The sequence below is a fragment of the Heterocephalus glaber genome, unplaced genomic scaffold (genome assembly GCF_053883595.1).
Source record: "Heterocephalus glaber isolate CG9 unplaced genomic scaffold, H.glaber_assembly_v1.0 deba00001600, whole genome shotgun sequence".
NCBI classification, from domain to species: Eukaryota; Metazoa; Chordata; class Mammalia; order Rodentia; family Bathyergidae; genus Heterocephalus; species Heterocephalus glaber.
The window spans coordinates 29,821,503-29,841,322 of NW_028258372.1; the positions used below are offsets into that span (position 1 = coordinate 29,821,503).

The 19,820-nt window shown below is 35.3% G+C and overlaps 2 protein-coding genes across 3 annotated transcripts in view; both read right to left on the minus strand.

Annotated features, from left to right (window-relative positions):
- Positions 1–19,820, minus strand: part of LOC147823146 (uncharacterized) — a 456,826-nt gene that overhangs the window by 395,698 nt on the left and 41,308 nt on the right. The window lies entirely within an intron of this gene.
- On the minus strand, positions 2,233–3,368 carry LOC101701589 (transcription factor BTF3). The gene has a single exon (XM_004862774.4). The coding sequence runs from the start codon at positions 2,938–2,940 to the stop codon at positions 2,452–2,454; it is 489 nt and encodes a 162-aa protein (XP_004862831.2). The 5' UTR covers positions 2,941–3,368; the 3' UTR covers positions 2,233–2,451.

The window sequence follows — 19,820 nt, forward strand, 5'->3', positions numbered from 1 at the left end:
AAAGAACCCATATAGTGAAAATGGCCATACTTCAAAAACTGCCATACAGATTCAATGCAATCCGGATTGAAATCCTAACAGTACATTTCACAGAACTAGAGAAAACAATCCAAAAGTTCATCTGGAACCAGAAGAGACCTAGAATAGCAAAAGCAATTCTAGGCAATAGGTCATGGCAGGGGGCTTCACAATTCCGAACTTGAAACTGTACTACAAAGCCACTGTGATAAAAACAGCATGGTACTGGCAAAGAAACAGACCTGAGGATCAGTGGTATAGATTAGAAGATGCAGAAACAACTCCAGACATACTCAGCTCCCTCATCTTTTAAAAAGGAGCCAACCATTCTCACTGGAGGAAAGATAGCCTCTTTAATAAATGGTGTTGGAAAAACTGGATTTCAACTTGCCAAAGATTAACACTAGATCCCTATCTTTTACCATGCACAAAACTAAAATCGAAGTGGATTAAAGATGTAAATATTAAAACAGAAACACTAAACTTGCTGGACAATAAGTTAGGTAGAACTCTTGAAGACATTGGCATAGGAAAGGACTTTATGAACAAATCCTCAATAGCATGGAAATTAGCACAAAGAATAAACAACTCGAATCTCATCTTACTAAAAAGCTTCTGCACTGCATGAGAAACCACCAGCAGAGCTAAGAGACAACCTACAGTGTAGGAAAAAATTTTTACCAGCTATTCCTCAGACAAAGGTCTACTATCTAAAATATATAAAGAACTGAAAAAAATTAGACACCCCCCCAAATATAAAGATCTAATTCAAAACTGGGCATCTAAAATGAACAGACATTTCTCAGGCAAAGAAGTAAAAGCAGCAAATAAACATATGTAAAAATGTTCAACATCACTGGTCATTCGAGAGATGCAGATGAAAACAACACTGAGATTCCACCTCACCCCAGAAAGAATGGCTGCTATCACAAATGAAGCAATAACAATTCTGGTGGTGTTGTGGAGAGAAAGGAGCACTTCATTGTTGGTTGGAATGCAGACTGGTGCAAGCACTGTGGAAATCAGTATGGAGATACCTCAAAGAACTAGGACTAGAGGTCCTATTTGACCCAGGTATTCCCCTGCTGGGTATCATCCCAAAAGAATTAAAAGAATCATACCACAGTGATATATGTGCATCCATGTTTGTGGTGGCACAGTTTGTAATAGCTATTACTTGGAAACAGCCCAATTGCCCATCAACTGGAGACTGGATAAAGAAGATGTGTTTTTTTTTATAAAATGGAGTACTACTCAGACATAAATAATGAGAAACTGGAGACATTTGTAGCTAAGTGAATGCACATTGAGGCTATACCCTTAAGTGAAATAAATAGGACACACATGTGTAAATACTGAATAGTTTCTCTGGTGTGAAAAACTAAAAGTGTAAATAAGAATCAAAATGTATAATTGATATCGTGAAATAGGAAAAATGTCTAAAGGAGTAGGGGAAGTGGAAGGGGTAGGGAAAAGGAAAGAAGGGCAAAGAAAAAATATGAGAAAAGGAAAAAACTGGAAACAAAGTCTTTGTAAATAGGGAAGGATGGAAGGCATGAAGGGAGGGCAGGGGAATGGGGAAAAAAATAAGAACCAAGGTACATCATGTGAAGGTACAAGATCCCAAAGATGAATGTAACTGTATTGCATACCTAAAAGGTACCAATAAATTAAGTGGAAAAAAAAGATATCAGGTCCTCTTATCACTATTAAAAACCAGAGGAAATAAGCTGTCTCTAGCTATGTATGTCTCATCATGTCTGAAAAAGTGTAGGAAAAAGAGAGATGTTCTAGGAGAAGGAAGTTGGATAATGTGTACCAAAATATATGATAGAAGAAATATGTTATAGTGTTTCACAACACAGTGGAGCTGCTATAGTTCACGTAACATGTATACTATGAGGAATTAGAAGAGAGCAATCCAATGTCTAAATATAAAGAAATTTTTAAAAAATGAAAATGTCAATTACCCTGATTCAATCAGGACATGTTATATTCAAGTGTTAAAATATTGCACTGTCTCACAAGCACAAGGTCCCGAGTTCAATCCCCGATACCAAAAAGAAAACAATATTGCATTATATCCCACAATAATGTGCAACTCTTACATCTCAGGTATTAAAATTTAAAAAGAAATACTATATTAGACATATTTAATTTATCATATGATTTTAGTATATATATATTTTTTATCAATCTTTGTTTCAAATTTTATTCCCAGACTTCTTCATTAATTGCCTGCAAAGAATGAATTGTATGTAAGCAAAAACTGAAAAGAGCTGCAGTGTCCAAGAGGCTTGGGTTTAAAAACATTAGAGATCTAGATTTTATCAGATCCATAAACAAAAACAATTTTAAAAAGTAGTCATAATATAAAATAGCAGCTCCCAGTAACTTCTTCCAAGTTATATTTTCTTCAGAAGCTGACTCAATTCAGCTTGCCTCATTCTTAGAAGCCTCATCAAAATTCTCCACAAGATCTGGAACTTCATCAACATCATCCTCTCCAGTAGCAAGTGGTGATTTTCCATCCACAGATTGTTTGGGCAGAGCTTCAGCCAGTCTCCTTAAACTAGTCAGACTGTCTGCACCAAGCTGGTTCAAGATGCTGGGTAGCATTTCTGTCAGCTGTTTCATCTCAGCATGGCCTGTAATGGTGAAAGTGTTTGCTGTCAGAGATGCCTGAACTTTTAGGTTGTCGAAGTGGATCACTGTTCCTTGGTTTGTAAACATATTCACCTCTTCAGTAACAGAGATATTGTTTACCCCTATCTTCTTTAATGAGAGCTGAAGTTTTTTATCATCTGTTGTAGCTGTTCTATGAACCACCTTCTTCTTCCTGAGAGCAGTTCCTTTCCCACCAATGCACACTTGTGCCTGCAATTTGGCGAGTTTTTCCTGGTTCATGATAGTTTCTTTCATCTTGTCGGAGCAGTTATAGGGCAGCACAGGGACTAGGGCTGGCGCTCAGGGGGTCTCGGGCAGACCACCTGAGATTAGGCATACACACACAGGGACTCAAGATGGCAGCTACAGTATATTTTATTTAACATAATATATTTAAAAATTTACCACTTCAAAATGTAACCAAAACAAAAATTATCAATGAGATAGACTACATTCCTTTTTTTTGCACTAATTCTTTGAAAACCAATGTGTATTGTATATTTATAGCTCAACTCACCTCCCCATATTTCAAGTGCTCAATAGCCATATACAGCTAGTGATTCCCTATTGTACAGAACAGTTCTAGATATTACTAAAATATCTGCCTAGTCACTGGTACCAATACAAAAGTTCCAATTGCATATCCTCACTAACAGCTAGTGCTATCAGATATTTTCAGGTTTTTTGCCAATCTGAACAAAAGAACATTAGTAGAAAAACTGAGAAAATCTGATTCATTTCTAGAGTTTGGTTAATAGTTTTATGCTGATGTTAATATCCTGTTTTGCTGATTATAAAAATGGATGTATAAGATGATAAAGTTAAGGGAAGTAGTGAAAATTATACTCTGTCCTACCCTGGCAAGTCTTCTATAAATCTAAAATTACATTAAAATAGAAAATATTTAAGAATCAAACTCTGATTAACTTTGAATTACATTTCTTCTGCAGATCACCAGACCAGGTGGGTCACTTAATCATCCTTCTAATGCACGAATTGTTACATGCTAATTCAAAATATTTTTATTTAAACTACAATAGTAAAATACTACTGATCCCCCTCTCAGTTAACTCCATCGGTAATAAACATCTGACCAGATCATCCTATGTCTCAGTGAACAATAGAAGTAAGATAAAAAGATGCATTAAGCAATCTCTCAGAACAAAATGTAAGACCTCTATAGTGGAATTCCTCATCTTTTTTATTTCACATTAATTTTCTGTACTTCTGTAATAGTACTGATTTTAATCTATTGTGTGTTAGTCAGCTTCCCATTATTGTAACAAATAAATACCTGAGATCGTTAATTGAAAAATTTAAAAATATATTCTTGGGATCATAGTTTTGGAGGTACTATTCATGATCAAATGCTCCTGTTGTTTGGGGGCCTGGGAAGTACAGCATATCATAGCAGAAGTACATGGCAGAGCAAAACTGCTCTGCTTATGGGCAGAATACACAGTAGAGAAAGGACAGGGCTGGGGTCCCAGTATCCTCTTCAAAGGCCTTCCCAAAATGACCTGAAGACCTCACATCTTAAAGGCTCCACCACCTCCCAGTAACACTACACTAGAGATCAAGCCTTTTCCACGTGGACCTTTGGAGGACACTGAGATCTAACCTACAGCACTCAGTAATAGACATATTATGCAATTAGTATGCAGCCCTTTTCTCTACTGAGTAAATTTTCTAAAACTATATTCTCTTCAATGCAGTACAATAGTTATTAAACTGAATCAATGACAATAATATTCCAACACTTAAGAATTTACTATAAAAGTTAAGATAACATATTCTTCCTTTCACTTGAACTTATCTTTTACCATAAAACTTTATCCTTCCCCCACATTATTCCTCAGAAGTCTTCAAATTGCTTCTTAGTAAATAAAGATTTTAGCTAAAAAGAAAAAAGAATAACCAACACTTTCTTGCCTGTGCCTATTGCTGCCCTACTTACAGTTACTTAGAAATTGTGGTCTCTTGAGCCCACTGCCAGGCTCTGTGAGGAGCGTGAGCAGGGCCTCCTGTGAGGAAGCTGTGGTTTGTCTTGAACTCTAGGCCTTGGATACCAGCAGCTCTGCCACTGTCAGACCTGAGAGTCACCCACAGAGCTTTCCATTAGGCACTTTCCTGATCATTATTTGTCCTCTGGTCAGTCCTTAAGAGGTACTTACCATAATTCATAATTGAACTTCCACTCAGCAATTACTCAATTTGACCTCAGTTTAATAATAAAGAGCAAAGTAAATCCACCTTTAAGATGAGATGGCCAGGTCCAAAAGTTATCAACTGTTCAGAGTAAACACTATAAGGGGCTCATTCTGAAGTGATAACCCTGCTGCAAAGGAATTCCTCTTTAACCATTGCAGTAACTAATTAAAATAAATAAAGAATAAATACTTGAATTCTACAACCACCCAGGAGGACTAGGGAAGACAACATGCTGAAGAATGCTGGAAAAGCATCATTCAGAGAGAGCGGGGTAGCGATGGGGATATCAATCTTCATTTAATTCATAATTGCATTTATGACATTATACTTTTCAGTCTGAATTTTTCAAGGTGAAGGTTTCCATTAGCATGTCCTCCCCATCTAAAAAGACATAACTCCCAAACATAGTGCATACACGATGTTTGATAGATACACCCTTGTGTCTGCAGCCATAGCTTTCTTTTCTAAAGCTGTGTGTGTCCTGATTAAGAACCTTACTGCTTGAAAGTGCAAGGCTTCCACACTGAGTAAAGAATGCTCAAACGAGGTAACAGAGCAAGGATCTGTCTTGATCAAATGCAGCCTATGACTAATTGTGGTCAACAGCTTGCACCCTAGCATTTTCCAAAGTGCTGCAGCCTTTTATTTAGTCAGTGAGACAGAATGGCCTCAGTTGCCACCATCCTGGAAGACAACTTGAGAAACCGTCAGCTGGAACACATCCCTCACATCAGATGTTGTTGGGGAAGTTCAAGAGCAAGACTGAGAAGGAGCATTCATCTCTGAGGACAGAGCAATGTATTCATTATGCACATGTTCTCATACATGCAGCTTTGGAGTCCACTGTACCGAAATTTGATCTCAGTTTACGGGACAGGAAAGCCAAAGGGTGGTACTCCAGTTCTTGGCTGACTCAAAGCCAAGGCTTTGCAACACATGGAGGATAAATGTTTAAAAAGGGAAATTCCCTAGAGAGATTTTATTTTAACTATGTTTAATACTTACAGTAACAATGGGTCACTCTCAAAGGTACCCAACTAATATTCCAGACATTCATTGCTGTTACTAAAACATCTTCTGTCACTCTTATCCAAGGATGCACCTCAGTACCAGCTGTTTCTTCAGTTTTCTAAGTTTAAAAAAAAAATCATGCTAAAAAAGAATTCTAGTCAGAGGAATTATTGCTATTTCTATCCATCAATTTGCTGGAAGTTTTATAGCAATTAAATTCTAGTAGCTATGAAATGATCACATCTTAAGGTGGATACCCCACAGGTAATGGACTTAAGGACACTGATTGTGTATACACAAAGAATAAATTTTAAACCAGTGCACTGTCTCTGATCTTTTGTCACTTACTTAGCCTTTAAAGGTACTTACTGCAAGGGCAGAGCCTGAAGACGGCCTTTCGCCTAATCCCTATTCCCTTTCTCCTCTATAGACTAGATAGTCAAACAGACTGTGTCTGTAAGATTGTAGACCTGAATGGCACAGCCCCAGGGGACACTTACATTATGTATACTTCCCTGTTCCCTTCCTGTACATGCTAGTTCTGCCTAGGCCATTCAGGCCATGTAGCACTATTTGCCCTGCCTTCTCTTCCTGTTTGCCTTCCACTATAAATAAAAAGTGCATGGAACACCAGATGGCCATTAGCTCATCAGGCTATAATTCTACCTGGTCGCAGTTTTCAAGCATAATCTTGTTATGTATCTTTCTTTCTTGTTATTCTTCAAGTTTCTTCATCTCCCACCATTCTTCCTGACTTCAGACCCTATGCTGTGCAGGTCGCAGCAACTTATGATAATTTACAATGTAATTTCTACTTAACAAATAGTCAACATAAACTCAATTTAAAATAAATAGCAGAAGAATGGTGTGATAGAGCCAGTGGACCTTTGAAAGAAAAATAAGGAAGGATGAGCAGTTATGTGTGTGAATATAAAATCATACACACAGGGCCAAAAATTCTAGTTCCAAAACTTGCTAACTCTATAAGCTCAGGCAAATTGCTTAACCTCTCAAACCTTTGGTACCAAACGAGATTTAGTAGTTGTTTTCTCTTAGAGTCATTAGAAAGATTGATGGATATACAGAAAAGTACTTGGTGAGTTCTCTGTATGCATTTTCTGTATCCAAGTGTTTTTAAAAACAAACTCTAGGTCCAGATATTCCACTGTAAAATAGTATCTCATAGTGTTGTATTTAAGACTGAAAACACATTTATACCCTAAAGATCTATAATACAAATATACATTTTTAAACCTATGTACCTTTCCAATAAAGATCTGAGATTCTTTATGATAAACATAATTTGTCTAGGATAAAATATAAATGAAGTAAATTATTTAAACAATTTTAAATCATATATAAAAATAAAAACAAAGGTAAAGTATATATCACATTTGGACACATGTGTCTACATAAACAAGTAATATATGACCATATCAGCAAAGACATTTGAGAATTTGCCTGAATATGGATATCTTCCCATCACTGTGTTTTCAATATATCACGTGAAAACAAAATCAACCCAATTCCTGGAAATGACCATTTGATGTGAACTGGTATGCAGAATGTCTTGTATAGCTATTTTGTATATCTTTTTCATCTTTTTTTTAATCTATTTCCTGCACTGCAAAGAAACTGACACAGGATGCTTATGAAACAAGATTTAATTTTTCAGTCCATATGTGTTACAACTGAACATCAGAAAGCCCCTAGATTTCACAGAACTAAATTTTAGCATCTTTCTAATGGAAACCCCCCTGGTATGCAGAGTTCTCACATGGGATTGTATGATTAAAGTCAGTCTCATGCTTCTCTACCAGCTTACTGCCATCAAAGTCTCTTTTCAAGCTTTCACTTTGGCACAAAATACTGTTGTACCAAATGATCTTGAAATGTTAACTTTAAAATCCAACATACCCGGTAAGAAATCGTCAAAGTAAAGTTTATAAAAAAATTCTTAAAGTAATTGTGTACCAGATGAATATGAGATCCAAAAATAATTAGACTGATTTTGGGTGAGGGATATTCAATGAGGCATGCAACTCATAAATCAAGTCTTAAAACTCGCATGGGATGATAAATTGCCATTCCAATTTTACAGTGAAGGAACTAAATTTTCTACATCATACTTGCAAAGTAAAGAGCTAGCCTGCCTTCTAAGCACAAGGTCCTGAGTTCAATCCCCAGCACACACACAAAAAAGAGCTAAATATGTGTTTAAAAACTACAGTCTTCATACAATTATGAAAATTTCTGTGAGGGTGCTACCTAAAAAAAGAAAGTACTTGATTAACTGAATGGAGAAAAATGAACCTAACTTACAGGCCCGGAAGAGAAGTTGCCAGGAAGACAGGCTACCAGGAGACAAGTTGCCAAGAAAGAGCTTTGATTGTGAGCTTTGGGTTCCACACATGTGAAAGAAGCCTCAAATCAGATTTCAACTTGGGGCAAACACAGATGCAAAAAAGGACCTTCAGGACTAGCCAGGTGGAGGGTGGGGCACTTGATCTTGATGGGAAAGTTTCTCTATTGTACTGAGAAAGCCTCCAACACACTAGAAGAAATGGCACCTCGAAGTAGTGGCAGCTTCAGTCAGACAGAGCATCAATTTTGAGAAGCAGCAAAGAACTTTGGAACAATCATGAACTTTAAAGTCAGGCTTTGCTGGGCGTGGTGGGGCTCACTTGCAAACCCAGCACTGGAAGCTAAGGCAAGAGGATCGCTGCAAGCTTGAGGCCAGCCTGGACTCCATACTGAGTTCAAGGCCAGCATGAACTATGTAGCAAGACCCTGTCTCAAAAAAACAAAACATAAATAAACAATAATGACAATGATAATAATAATAGTAGTAGCACAGGCCTAGTTCTATTCCAAGTTTTGACACATTTAATTAGAAAAGTTAATCTTTTTGAAACTCAGTTGTAAAATGTGTTAAATGATATATGTCTCAAAGGGTTATGAAAAAAATCAAATAACCTAAAATGTATAAGATGGTTTATATCTGCTTTGTCAGCATATTTATTAGCTATCATTAACCGTTAGTAATAAAATTATTTCTATACTAAATCTGAAGAAAAAATTGGCCATGAATGTTTCCTAGGATAATGCTTCATTTTAATCACTAGTGTATAAAAAAATGAAAAGTTGGCATGGAGAGTTTGCCTGAGTGGACATAACATGAAGTTCCCTAATAATTAGCCTATTCCAGATCACTTACTTCCCTCAGTTTATAGCTTTCCAGGTCAAAACTCTGGAACATCATGACATTAAATTTTTAAAGTGATTTTTCATTTTCAGATGCCTATACCACAGCCACATTTATTGGTCAAACCACTGCAAACATCATGTGTATTTTTCAAAGTCATAAGAAGAAATTTCTATGTGTAAATTACACTGATGAATTTTAGGTCTCCCTGTGACAATCTAAATAAGATTTACAGTTTGATTAAGTACTCTGGCAAAGCAGGCAGTACTTCCTTAGCCGTGTGCAAGGCCTTGATATGAAAAGTATGGTCTGGAGAAATTGGCTTTGACAATGACATATTGGTTGACTTCAGACTATCTATTTGGTCACAAGCAAAGCTGTTCATTTCTATTGCTGCTTTTAAAACTCAAATGGCATCACTCTAGATTCAAACACTAATATGCAACTTTAAAAATTGTACAAATCTAGGTCATTTGATAAACTTTATAATCATATATTCATCAATAAATGCAACAAATTCAGAATAATAGTACCCTAGAGGATAAAATTATAGTCAAATTAATACATAAATGAACAAAATTTTGATATGGATAGCTTATTGTCAACATGTATTATCAAAACAAAAAATTATTAGAACGAGGAAATAAGTGAATCAACATAGAAATAGGGTCACTGAATTTAAAGGGTCACCAAGCATACAATTTCTCTATACAAAGATTTATTATTCTATGACTCTCCAGATGTCAAACAATAAAGAACAATGACTGCTGAGAGATGGGGAACAAATGAAGCTTATTGCCTAGAGAAAATGTCCTGACTCTGGTGGAAGGTAAAGGAATCTTGGCAGAGTCCAGAAGTCTCCCTAAGTTAAGGAAGTAAAACTGGAAGTTAAGGGAGACTGAAGCAGAGGTACTCATCAGGAAACACACCAGCCATACAAAGAAATAACTGTTTGTTTACAGGGGTTCCATTTCAGTGTTAGCTGATAATAATTAGCACTTTCAGTGCTCAACTGACAAGAGCCAAGAAAGATAGATGGGAAAGAATTAGAGAAAGCAATGCCCAGACATCACAAAGGATGGGATGGCCCAAAAGTCAAAGTAGAAAACCTAAAATTCACAAGGTGTTAGGTAGCATACTAACAGAAGCTTTGCTTTACTAGTAGAAAAATTAATCCTTGATGAAATATTGCTTTAATCCAATGTAACAAAGCTTGACCTGATAAAATCAAGATGTTTTCAGGTAATTTAATCATGTTCCAGGAAAAATAATACAAAAATATTTATGAGACTACCAAGATGTCCAGCACCCATATAAAGCAAAATGCATAATTTCTGGTATCTAATCAAAAACTATTGGGCATGAAAAAAGTCTGTATCATACAATCTATAATGAGGAGGGAAAAATCAATTAAAATTTTCTCAGAAATGAGACAGATAACACAATTAGAAGATAATGACTCTAAAATGATTATTATAATTATATCTCATTTTAAAGAAGTTACAAATCACATTTTAAAGATGAAAACTACAATGTCTGAAATGAAAAATGTACTGAATGAGATAGGCATCATATTGGAAGAAGAAAATGTGAAAGAATTGAAAACATAAGCAATAGGCAATAGTCAAATGAAACACACAGGGGAAATTACTCAAAAGAAGGTGAAAGTGGGGGAGAAGAGTAGGAAGATGTGGATGAGGAAAGTCAGGTTCAGGACTCTTGCTTTTTCCTTGCTTCTCAATAAATGCTTTCACTTTCATAATATGTCTTGTATATGACTCGATTTTCTGGATATTTTGTGACATTTCCAGGGCTACTGATTCCAAAACCATTAGAGTGATAGTTATGTTTAATGAACATTCATTGGCCAAGAGGAAGGACATTTATGACTTTTATGCAAATCACATGTAATTTGCACTCACAGGAACACTATGTTCTTGGCCTCTATAGACACGAACAACAGAATTTTAAAGATGAACAAATATGTCTAAATAAGCTCTATAGAAAGGGAATATATGAAAAGAAAGAAAAAGAGGAGCAAAACGAAATAGTGTTGGCCCATCCAGTGTGAAAATTTTTCTTCAGTGACTAAGAGAAAAAGTATATTTATTGTCTTTCCAAATGTTGGAGGAATGTAACAATCATCTCTGTGCTGAAGTCTAATCCAGTTAAATTATAACTGGTTTCTTAAATATATTCTAACTCTGGAAAATTATTTTGGCCTTGGTTTTGTAGTCTGAGGTTTATCCACTTCACTAATGAAATGAATACATAAAATATTGCTTTACAACTTGTTCAGAGTGGAGTAGCGTATTGGGGGTGTGCACAGGACACCTTATTAAATGAGTATCCTGTAACTTTCTTCCCCTATTGTTTCACTACTTAACTACTCCTGGGCTTCTTTTATATCTTTAGCCACTCAGCCACTTCCTCTACCACCAAGCTCACAAGCTTCTACACATAATCCTTTGGGGGTGTCTAAAAGATGAATTTGTAGGTAAAAGTCTGTACCAGAAAAGAAAATATTGAATACCTACTCTATATAAGGCACTTGGGCCCTAGTAATAAAGTGACTAACAAGAGAAAAAGTCCCTAACTTATGGAACTTTCCATCATGTGGAAAACATCAATATAATTGCATACAATAGTATTAAATGCTACAGAGAAAAACAAATAAACAAGTAAAAAACACAAATAAAACCAAGTAATGAGCTATAGATGAACTTTAAACAGTTAAATACTCATATAATTGAAGACACCAAAGGGGAGATGGGGGGGCCAGAAAGAATACTTTATGAAATTATTGTTTTTTTAAACAACTATGAATTTGATTGCACTGTAATGCAATAAAGTGGCATAAACAACAAAAGCAGTGACCAAGAATCATAAAATAACTGAATTATTCCAAAAGAAGGCAGGAAAGAGGACAAATACGTGGGACAAATAGAAAATAAATAGTAAAATGATAGGTTTAATTCTCATATCAGTAGTTATATTAAAAGTATAAGTCATCTAAATGCAGACATTTAAAAAGCAGAGGTTGTCAGTTTGGGACAAGAAAGTAATATCCAACTATATGTTGCTTACAAAAATGGACTTTAAATATAAGATAAAAAATGGGTTAAAAAATGGGCACATTATGGTCACATAATGAAATCTTATGCTAAATGCTAATCAAAATATAACTCCACTGGCTATATTACAATCAGATAAAGCAGACTTCATAATGGAGAATATTGTAAGAAGAAAGCAGATTATTTCATAATGACAAAATAATTTTGTTAAAAGGATCTAACAATCATGTTGATGTAACTGATAAAAGATCTTCAAAATACAGAAAGCAAATACCAATAAAATTGCAAAAAGATACAGATTCCCAATCACAGTTGGAGATTTCAATATTCTCTTTAACTGACTGATTGATCAATTAGATATTTAATTGGTAAGAATATAAAAAAAAAAGACTTGAACATCACTACCAACCAATTTGAGTTAACATTTATAGAATGCTCTACCCAAGAACAGCAAAATATATATCCCTTTCAAATGAACACAGAACATTTACAAAAATCGAACATATTCTCAGTCATGATGTATCTTAACTATTTAAAAAAGATAGAAAAATATGTTCTCCAAGAACAATAGGAACTAAATTTTAAAAATCAATAAAAAGTATATTTTTTAAATCTCCAAGTATTTGGAAACTAAATAATGCATGTTGAATGAACTATGGGTCACAGAAGAAATAAGAAATAAAGTCACAAAGTATTTTGAACTGAATAAATATGAAAGTACAACATATCAAAATCTGTAAAATCCTGATAAAATAGTACCTAAAGTGAAATTTACAGCACTAAACATCCGTATTACAAAATAAGTAAGGACTTAATTATCTCAGCTTTCACTTGAAGAAAGTAGAAAAAGATCAGCTGGGGCCGAGGATGTAGCTCAGTGGTTCTGCCGCCAGCCTCGCAAGCGCAAGGTCCCAAGTTTGATCCCCAGTACCAAAAAAAAAGGGAAAAACAAAGCAAAGTTTGTCTAAAATTAGTGCAAGAAAGGAAATAATAAAGACGGGAGCACAAATCAATGAAACAGAAAACCAAAAAAAGAAAACAAAGGAAAAGAAGGTTGCTTTTTTTTTTGTACTGAGGATCAAACTCGGGACTTTGTTCTTGCGAGGCAGGTGCCAGAACCACTGAGCTAAATCCCTGGTCCAAGAAGGTTGTTTTTAAAAAATATGTGTGAATTAAAAAAAAAAAAAATACTGCCTACTCTATGGTACCATTCAGTAGAAACTGGTAAAACGAATTCTTTTACCAACTAGTTATATTTTTATTGTTGGTTGTCTTCATTTTTAAACACTATTACAATCACATAATTAGATTATATAACATATGAAATTGTCAGTATTCAACAATTTTGACCCATGGTTTGCAATTTCAAATGTAATCATATGTATATACGTGTTTACATATACAGAGTCCATCAAAATGTATACACACTCCAGGAAAAGAAAAATATAAATATTTTAATACTAAATTTATTAAGACATCATGAGATTAATACAAGTTACCTTTGGCCTCTACAATTATAAGTGCTCAAGGTGGTGGCCAGTAGGCTCCAGACATTTATTAGTACAGCGAACTGCTGCTTGTGTAACCTTGCTCATTGAGATTCGCTACACATGCATTTTCAATTTCCTCTCTAAGGGCCATCAGTGGAGGTTTTCAGAGATACACAACATCCCTCTAGGATCCCCTATATGAGGACAACATCATATGTTGAAAAAGCATTATACCGTTTTTCTTTTCCTGAAGTGCACATACATTTTTTGGTGGACTCCGTACATATTTTTAAAAATCTGCACTGTTGATAAATGTCTTTCTCACTTTCTCATAGTGACCCCTGTGGTGTGCCACCCAGATTACCCTACTCAAAACCAAGCCATTCATTCTCTCAGCTTCTGAAAATGTTGCCAAGTAATACCTCTCAGTGAAGCCATTCTAATAGAGATTCTTTTCTGCTGAAGACAGCTGCCTCACTAACCCACTTCAGAATTAGTCAATGATAGATTTAAAGAAATATTCCCTTGCCTTAAGGTGGGCTAGGTCTAAAGGGCAGGCATAGTTTCAGTGATGACTATAGAATAGACAGAGGTCTTTGTTGTGACTGCAGCCCAGCCCAGCGTCTCCCTGTGCCCTGCCCTATTTCCTTGATCCCTATGGCTACTGAACCCCAAATCAGTGCCCAATGACCTACCTGCATAGTCTCTTCCTCAGAGTTGACTTCCTAGGGAACTCTAACCACCACCATTTTTTTATCTTCTTGTGCTATGAAGACTTTTTGCACAGAGGAGGAAAAACACAGTGTACAAAGACTAGTATATCTAACCTGGAGAGATTGGGTTTTATTTTTATAAGGAAGATAAGACCTACTACATGCATATGTATATAATAATATTTTAGATTGCTTATTTCTAACAATTTTAAAGAGTATTACCTTAAAAATACTCCTCCTCAAAATACCATACTCACAATTCCATTTAGTTGTTATTTTTCCTAAATTTTTCACTAGGAAAAATAAAGTCAGATAACATTTTCCCAATATTATAATAAACCAAGGGTTACTTTTTATTAGGTAACTGTCCCAAGATTTCATAGCAATTTAAGCAACATATTTTCTATTAGAGATAGTGGTCCTTCTGTTTTGAATGATTTGAAGTGACAAGTAAGACTAAACATCGGGGGGCAGGACTGTCACTTGCCTTAATTCCTAAAAAGAAAATTAGCATGATAGCCTCAAGATATGAGAACCTGAAATTTTATAGGTTAATGAAAAAGTCTTAACTAGGATATAAAATGTCTGGACACTGAGAATAACAACAACAACAACAAAAAGATTTTGATGTCTTTTTCTAGAATTATTAAGGGTTGTTATTTTGTCTGTTTGTTCTATTTTCCTTCAAAAGAGGACAGTGGAGCTAAGCAAAGTGGAAAGCCTTTCCCAATAAGACAAGGCCTACCTGGAGGAGGGGCGTTGCCTGGCCTGGAGAGCTGAAGGGATTAGAGAGCCATGAGCAGATCCCACAGAATTAGACAACTAGCGAAGTGAGGAAAGATAGTTTCTCAAAACAAAGGTATTCCTTGATTAACAAAAACAGAAACAGAGACATCCTCCTCCTCAGCATGGAGTTGGAAACAAGTATTTGTTCTTTTCCACTCATTAACATGTAGTACCTGTGTGGTCTTGGGAAAGCTATTTAATCTTCTTGAGTCTCTTTTCCTAATACAAACTGGAAATAACTATATATACCCGATAAGACTGCTTTAAATATTAAATCCTGTCATCCTAATCAGACTGCTTAATATGATCAATTTTCTCAGAAGTGATGAAGAAGGCATATAAGAAAAACATGAATTGTAATAATCAGATTCATCTGACTTGGGCCCTTAATATCTGGATAGAACAGTAAACTCAACTTGAACTCTTGTTTAGCTATAATTTTTGCTCATTTCTCTTTTTACCTTTGTCCTATTTAAGCATGATTTACATTCTTTTCACATTGTTTAAGACACTGCATGTATTTGCAGTAAGCAGTGCTTCTTTCAAAGTAACAGTGTGGAGTGTGGTAGGAAAGGTACTATTTCCTATTAAATCTCTAAAAGAGCAGGGCTTCACATTCTTCCAGAACTCCCAGAGAAAAGACAATTCAGTTTGGAATACTACAACATAACCAAAATTTCAATAAATCTTTAACAGTTCAGAATATTGTTTCTGAATAAAACAATAATAGGCAGCAGTGGGATATTGTTTCTAATATAACAAATTAGAAAATAAGAACAAGGAGATGACAAAAAATTTCATATTTTTAAAGATTTTTTAAAAGAGCTGTGAAAGGTCTCTTTTGAAGAATAAGATAAAATTTTAAAGAATAAGATGAACTAAAATTCACAAAGAGAAGAGACTTTTTCTTATTCATTAAGTTTATTGATACATTTTAGGTATACAATAGGATGATATTCATCATTGGGAATTTATACCTTTACATGATGCATCTTGGTTCTTATATTTTCCCCATTCCCTGCCCTCTCTTCAGCCCCTCCAACTCCTCCCTATTTACAAAGACTTTGTTTCCATTTTTTTCCTTTTCTCATATTTATTCCTTTCCCTTCTTTCCTTTCCCATACCCCTCCCACTTCCCCTTCTCCTTTGGACCTTTAATTCATATTTCACATTATCTATTACACATTTTAAACCTCATTTACACTTTCTGTTTCTCACACTAGAGAAACTATTCAGTATATACACATGTGTGTCCTATTTATTTAACTTAAGAGTATGGCCTTAATGTGCATCCATTTAGCTGTAAATGTCTCTAGTTTATCATTCTTTATGGCTGAATAGTACTCCATTTTATTTTTTTTTAAACCCTACATTTTCTTTATCCAGTCTCTAGTTGATGGGCAATTGGGCTATTTCCAAGTTATAGCTATTACAAACTGTGCTGCTATAAACATGGGTGCACATATATTGCTGTACTGTGATCCTTTTGATTCTTTGGGGAAGATATCCAGCAGAGCAATAGCTGGGTCAAATGAGATCTTTAATTCTAGTTTTTTTGAGGAATCTCCATACTGACTTCCCCAGTGGTTGCACCAGTCTACACTCCCACCAACAGTAGAAAAGGGTTCCCTTTTCCCCACAACCCCACCAGCATTTCTTATTGGTTGATTTCTTGATAGCAGCCATTCTTTCTGGGGTGAGGTGGAATCTCAGCGTTATTTTCATCTGCATCTCTCGAATGACCAGTGATGTTGAACATTTTTTCATATGTTTATTTGCTGTTTCTACTTCTTTGCCTGAGAAATGTCTGTTCATTTCAGATGCCCATTTTTGGTTTGGGTCTTTAAATTTGGGAGGTCTGATGTTTTTCAATTCTTTATATATTCTAGATAGAGACTTTTGTCTAAGAAACAGCTCATAAACATTTTTTCCCACATTGTGAGTTGTCTGAGAAGAGACCTTTTTAAAAAGGCTGAGATCGCTGGCCATTTTCTTCCATGGGCACATTTACCACACCCAGGCACAGGTAGTGACTGAGGTTTTAAACAAGACATTGAAAACTGCAGGGGAACACACAGAGTGAGAAAAAATTTTAGCCAGTAGTGCCTCAGATAAAGGACTGATATCTAGAACATACAAATAATTAAAAACAATCAGATCCTCATATTTAAAGACCCAATCCAAAATTGGGCATCTGAAATACATAGACAATTCTCAGATGAAGAAGTAGAAATGGCAAAAAATATATATGAAAAAATATTCAATATTATTGGTCATTCCAGAAGTGCCAATTAAAACAATACCGTGATTCCATCTCACTCCAGAAAGAATGGTTAATGTCAAGAAATCAACCAATAACAAATGCTGGCAGGGATGTGGGGAAAAAGGAACCCTTCTCCACTGCTGGTGGGAGTGTAGACTGGTGCGACCACTGTGGAAATCAGTGGAGATTCCTCAAAAATTGGGATTAGAGACCCCATTTGACCCAGCTATTCCCCTGCTGGGTATCTTCCCAAAAGAATTAAAAGCATCATACCACCATGATGTATGCACACCCATGTTTTTACCAACACAGTCTGTAATAGCTAAATCTTGAAAACAACACAAATGCCCATCAACTGAAAAATGGATAAAAAAGATGTGGTTCTTTTATACAATGGGATACTACTCAGCTACAAAGAAAGGTAAACTTGAGACATGTATAGCTAAATGAATGCAACTTGAGACTATACTGTTAAATGAAATAAGCTGCACACATATGTGTAATATCACATTGTCTCTCTGGTGTGAAAAATTGAAAGGATAAATAAGGACAAAAATGTATAATAGATAATATGAGATAGGAAGAAAATGTTCAAAAGGAAAGGGAAACTGTGAAGGGGAAAAGGAAGGAAAAAAAACAAGAAAAGAAGGGAAAAAATGGAAACAAAGCTTTTGTAAATAAGGGAGGAAGAGGGTTGAAGGGAGAGAAGGAGATTGGGAGAAAAAGAGGAATCAAGACATATCATGTACAGATACAAATTCCCTTTGATGAATGTGATCATTATGTATATTTAAATTGTACCAATAAAATTAATTTAAGAAAAGAAAACTGCAAGGGAAAAGAGATACAGGATTAGCAGAGCCTTTCGTGCCCATACAGGTTGACATAACAGAGTAGAATACAGAGGCACCCTAAACACACAATGAGCTTTCTACATAGGATGTGACCTTTGTGCTTGAGCTGCAATGGTGGCTAAGGGCCTTGCCTTAAGGAATTGAATATAATCTTTATCAGTCTGATGTACTATGCTGCCCCTTGGCTCTGTGTAAAGAAATCTGTAATGTGCAATTTATGAAGACAATACTCAGGGGAAAAGTTGGAGAGAATTTTCATTGTCTCATTGTTATATAAAGTATAAACTCCTTCCAGAAAGACTGGAACTCATATTTCTCCTCTAACTCCTCATACACCAGTCACCCAGGACTGAAGCTCCAATAACTAACAAGAGCTGTAAAGAAAAAGAAGGGTAAAAGCAATGGAAGACACGCTGATTTGCTTCCCTTTTATTGCTGGTTGTCAAACAATATCTCTTAAAGATGGTGAGTCAAATTATAACAGTAAAAGTTCTTAAATATATCATAAGACAGGTTAAGATATAATATCATATGCCACAATTGTAATGGGGATGGAGAAAAGGAAGGAAGGAAGGATATATTAATTGCATTATAACTCCTAATTGGTAAGGGACACCACTTTAAGAAATAAAGAGTAAAGTGTCCCTTATAAAGATAAGAAATAAAGGGTAACCACTAGGACAAAAATACAGACTTTCAAGTATATGAGGAGAAATACAAACACAAACAAAAATAATTAGCAAAAAAATACTATTTTTAAATAGAAATACAACTCATACATAGTGAGAAAATTAATTTTATTTTTGTCCTGTAAAAGAAATGTGGAGGTCCGCCAATCAAGCTGGAACTGTGTCTTCAGGATTCCATCAGCAACTTAAGTCCTTCTGTACTACTGTTCTGTCATCCTTGGCCTGTGCCTTCTACATTTTCAAAAGCTGTATGGTAGCAAGATGGCTGCTCAGAAAGATTGGAAAAAAGTAAAGAGGAAAGGCAAAAGGTATATGCTTGTTGAGTATTTCTCTTTCAAAGTACCTGGAAGAGTAACTGGCACACAGTAGGTTTTATTCATTGAGTAAATAATATGAATGAATCTTTTGTCACCTTGCTTGTTCTGAATTAGTCTCCTCCTTGTGTCTTCCCAGAATACCCTATGCTCCTCTTATGTTGTACACCTAACACATGTTTTGTAATCTCTCATATGTCTCTCTCTAGGATGATTCACCCCTAGATTTCCTAATATCCAGCAAAGTTATCAGTGTACAGTAAGTACTTAAAACGTATTTGTTGACGGGTTGAATCAAGTTAGTATAACCCTTAAACCTTACCCCTTATTCAGTTTTGGTTGGTTTTTTTTTTTTTTTTTTTTTAGGGAGTTTGTTTTGTTTGAGAGTTGTGTTTTGTTTTATCTCCAGGTATTATTTGGAATGTTTCAGTAAAACAAAGATCTTTGTCCTCAGGGCTTCTCCATTCTAGTGAGGACATAACATATTGAATTAAGTAGTGTACTAGAAGCTATTAAGTGGAATGA

Coding starts and splice junctions, on each gene's coding strand:
- LOC101701589 (XM_004862774.4), bottom strand. CDS start 2,940: ATGAAAGAAACTATCATGAACCAGGAAAAACTCGCCAAATTGCAGGCA.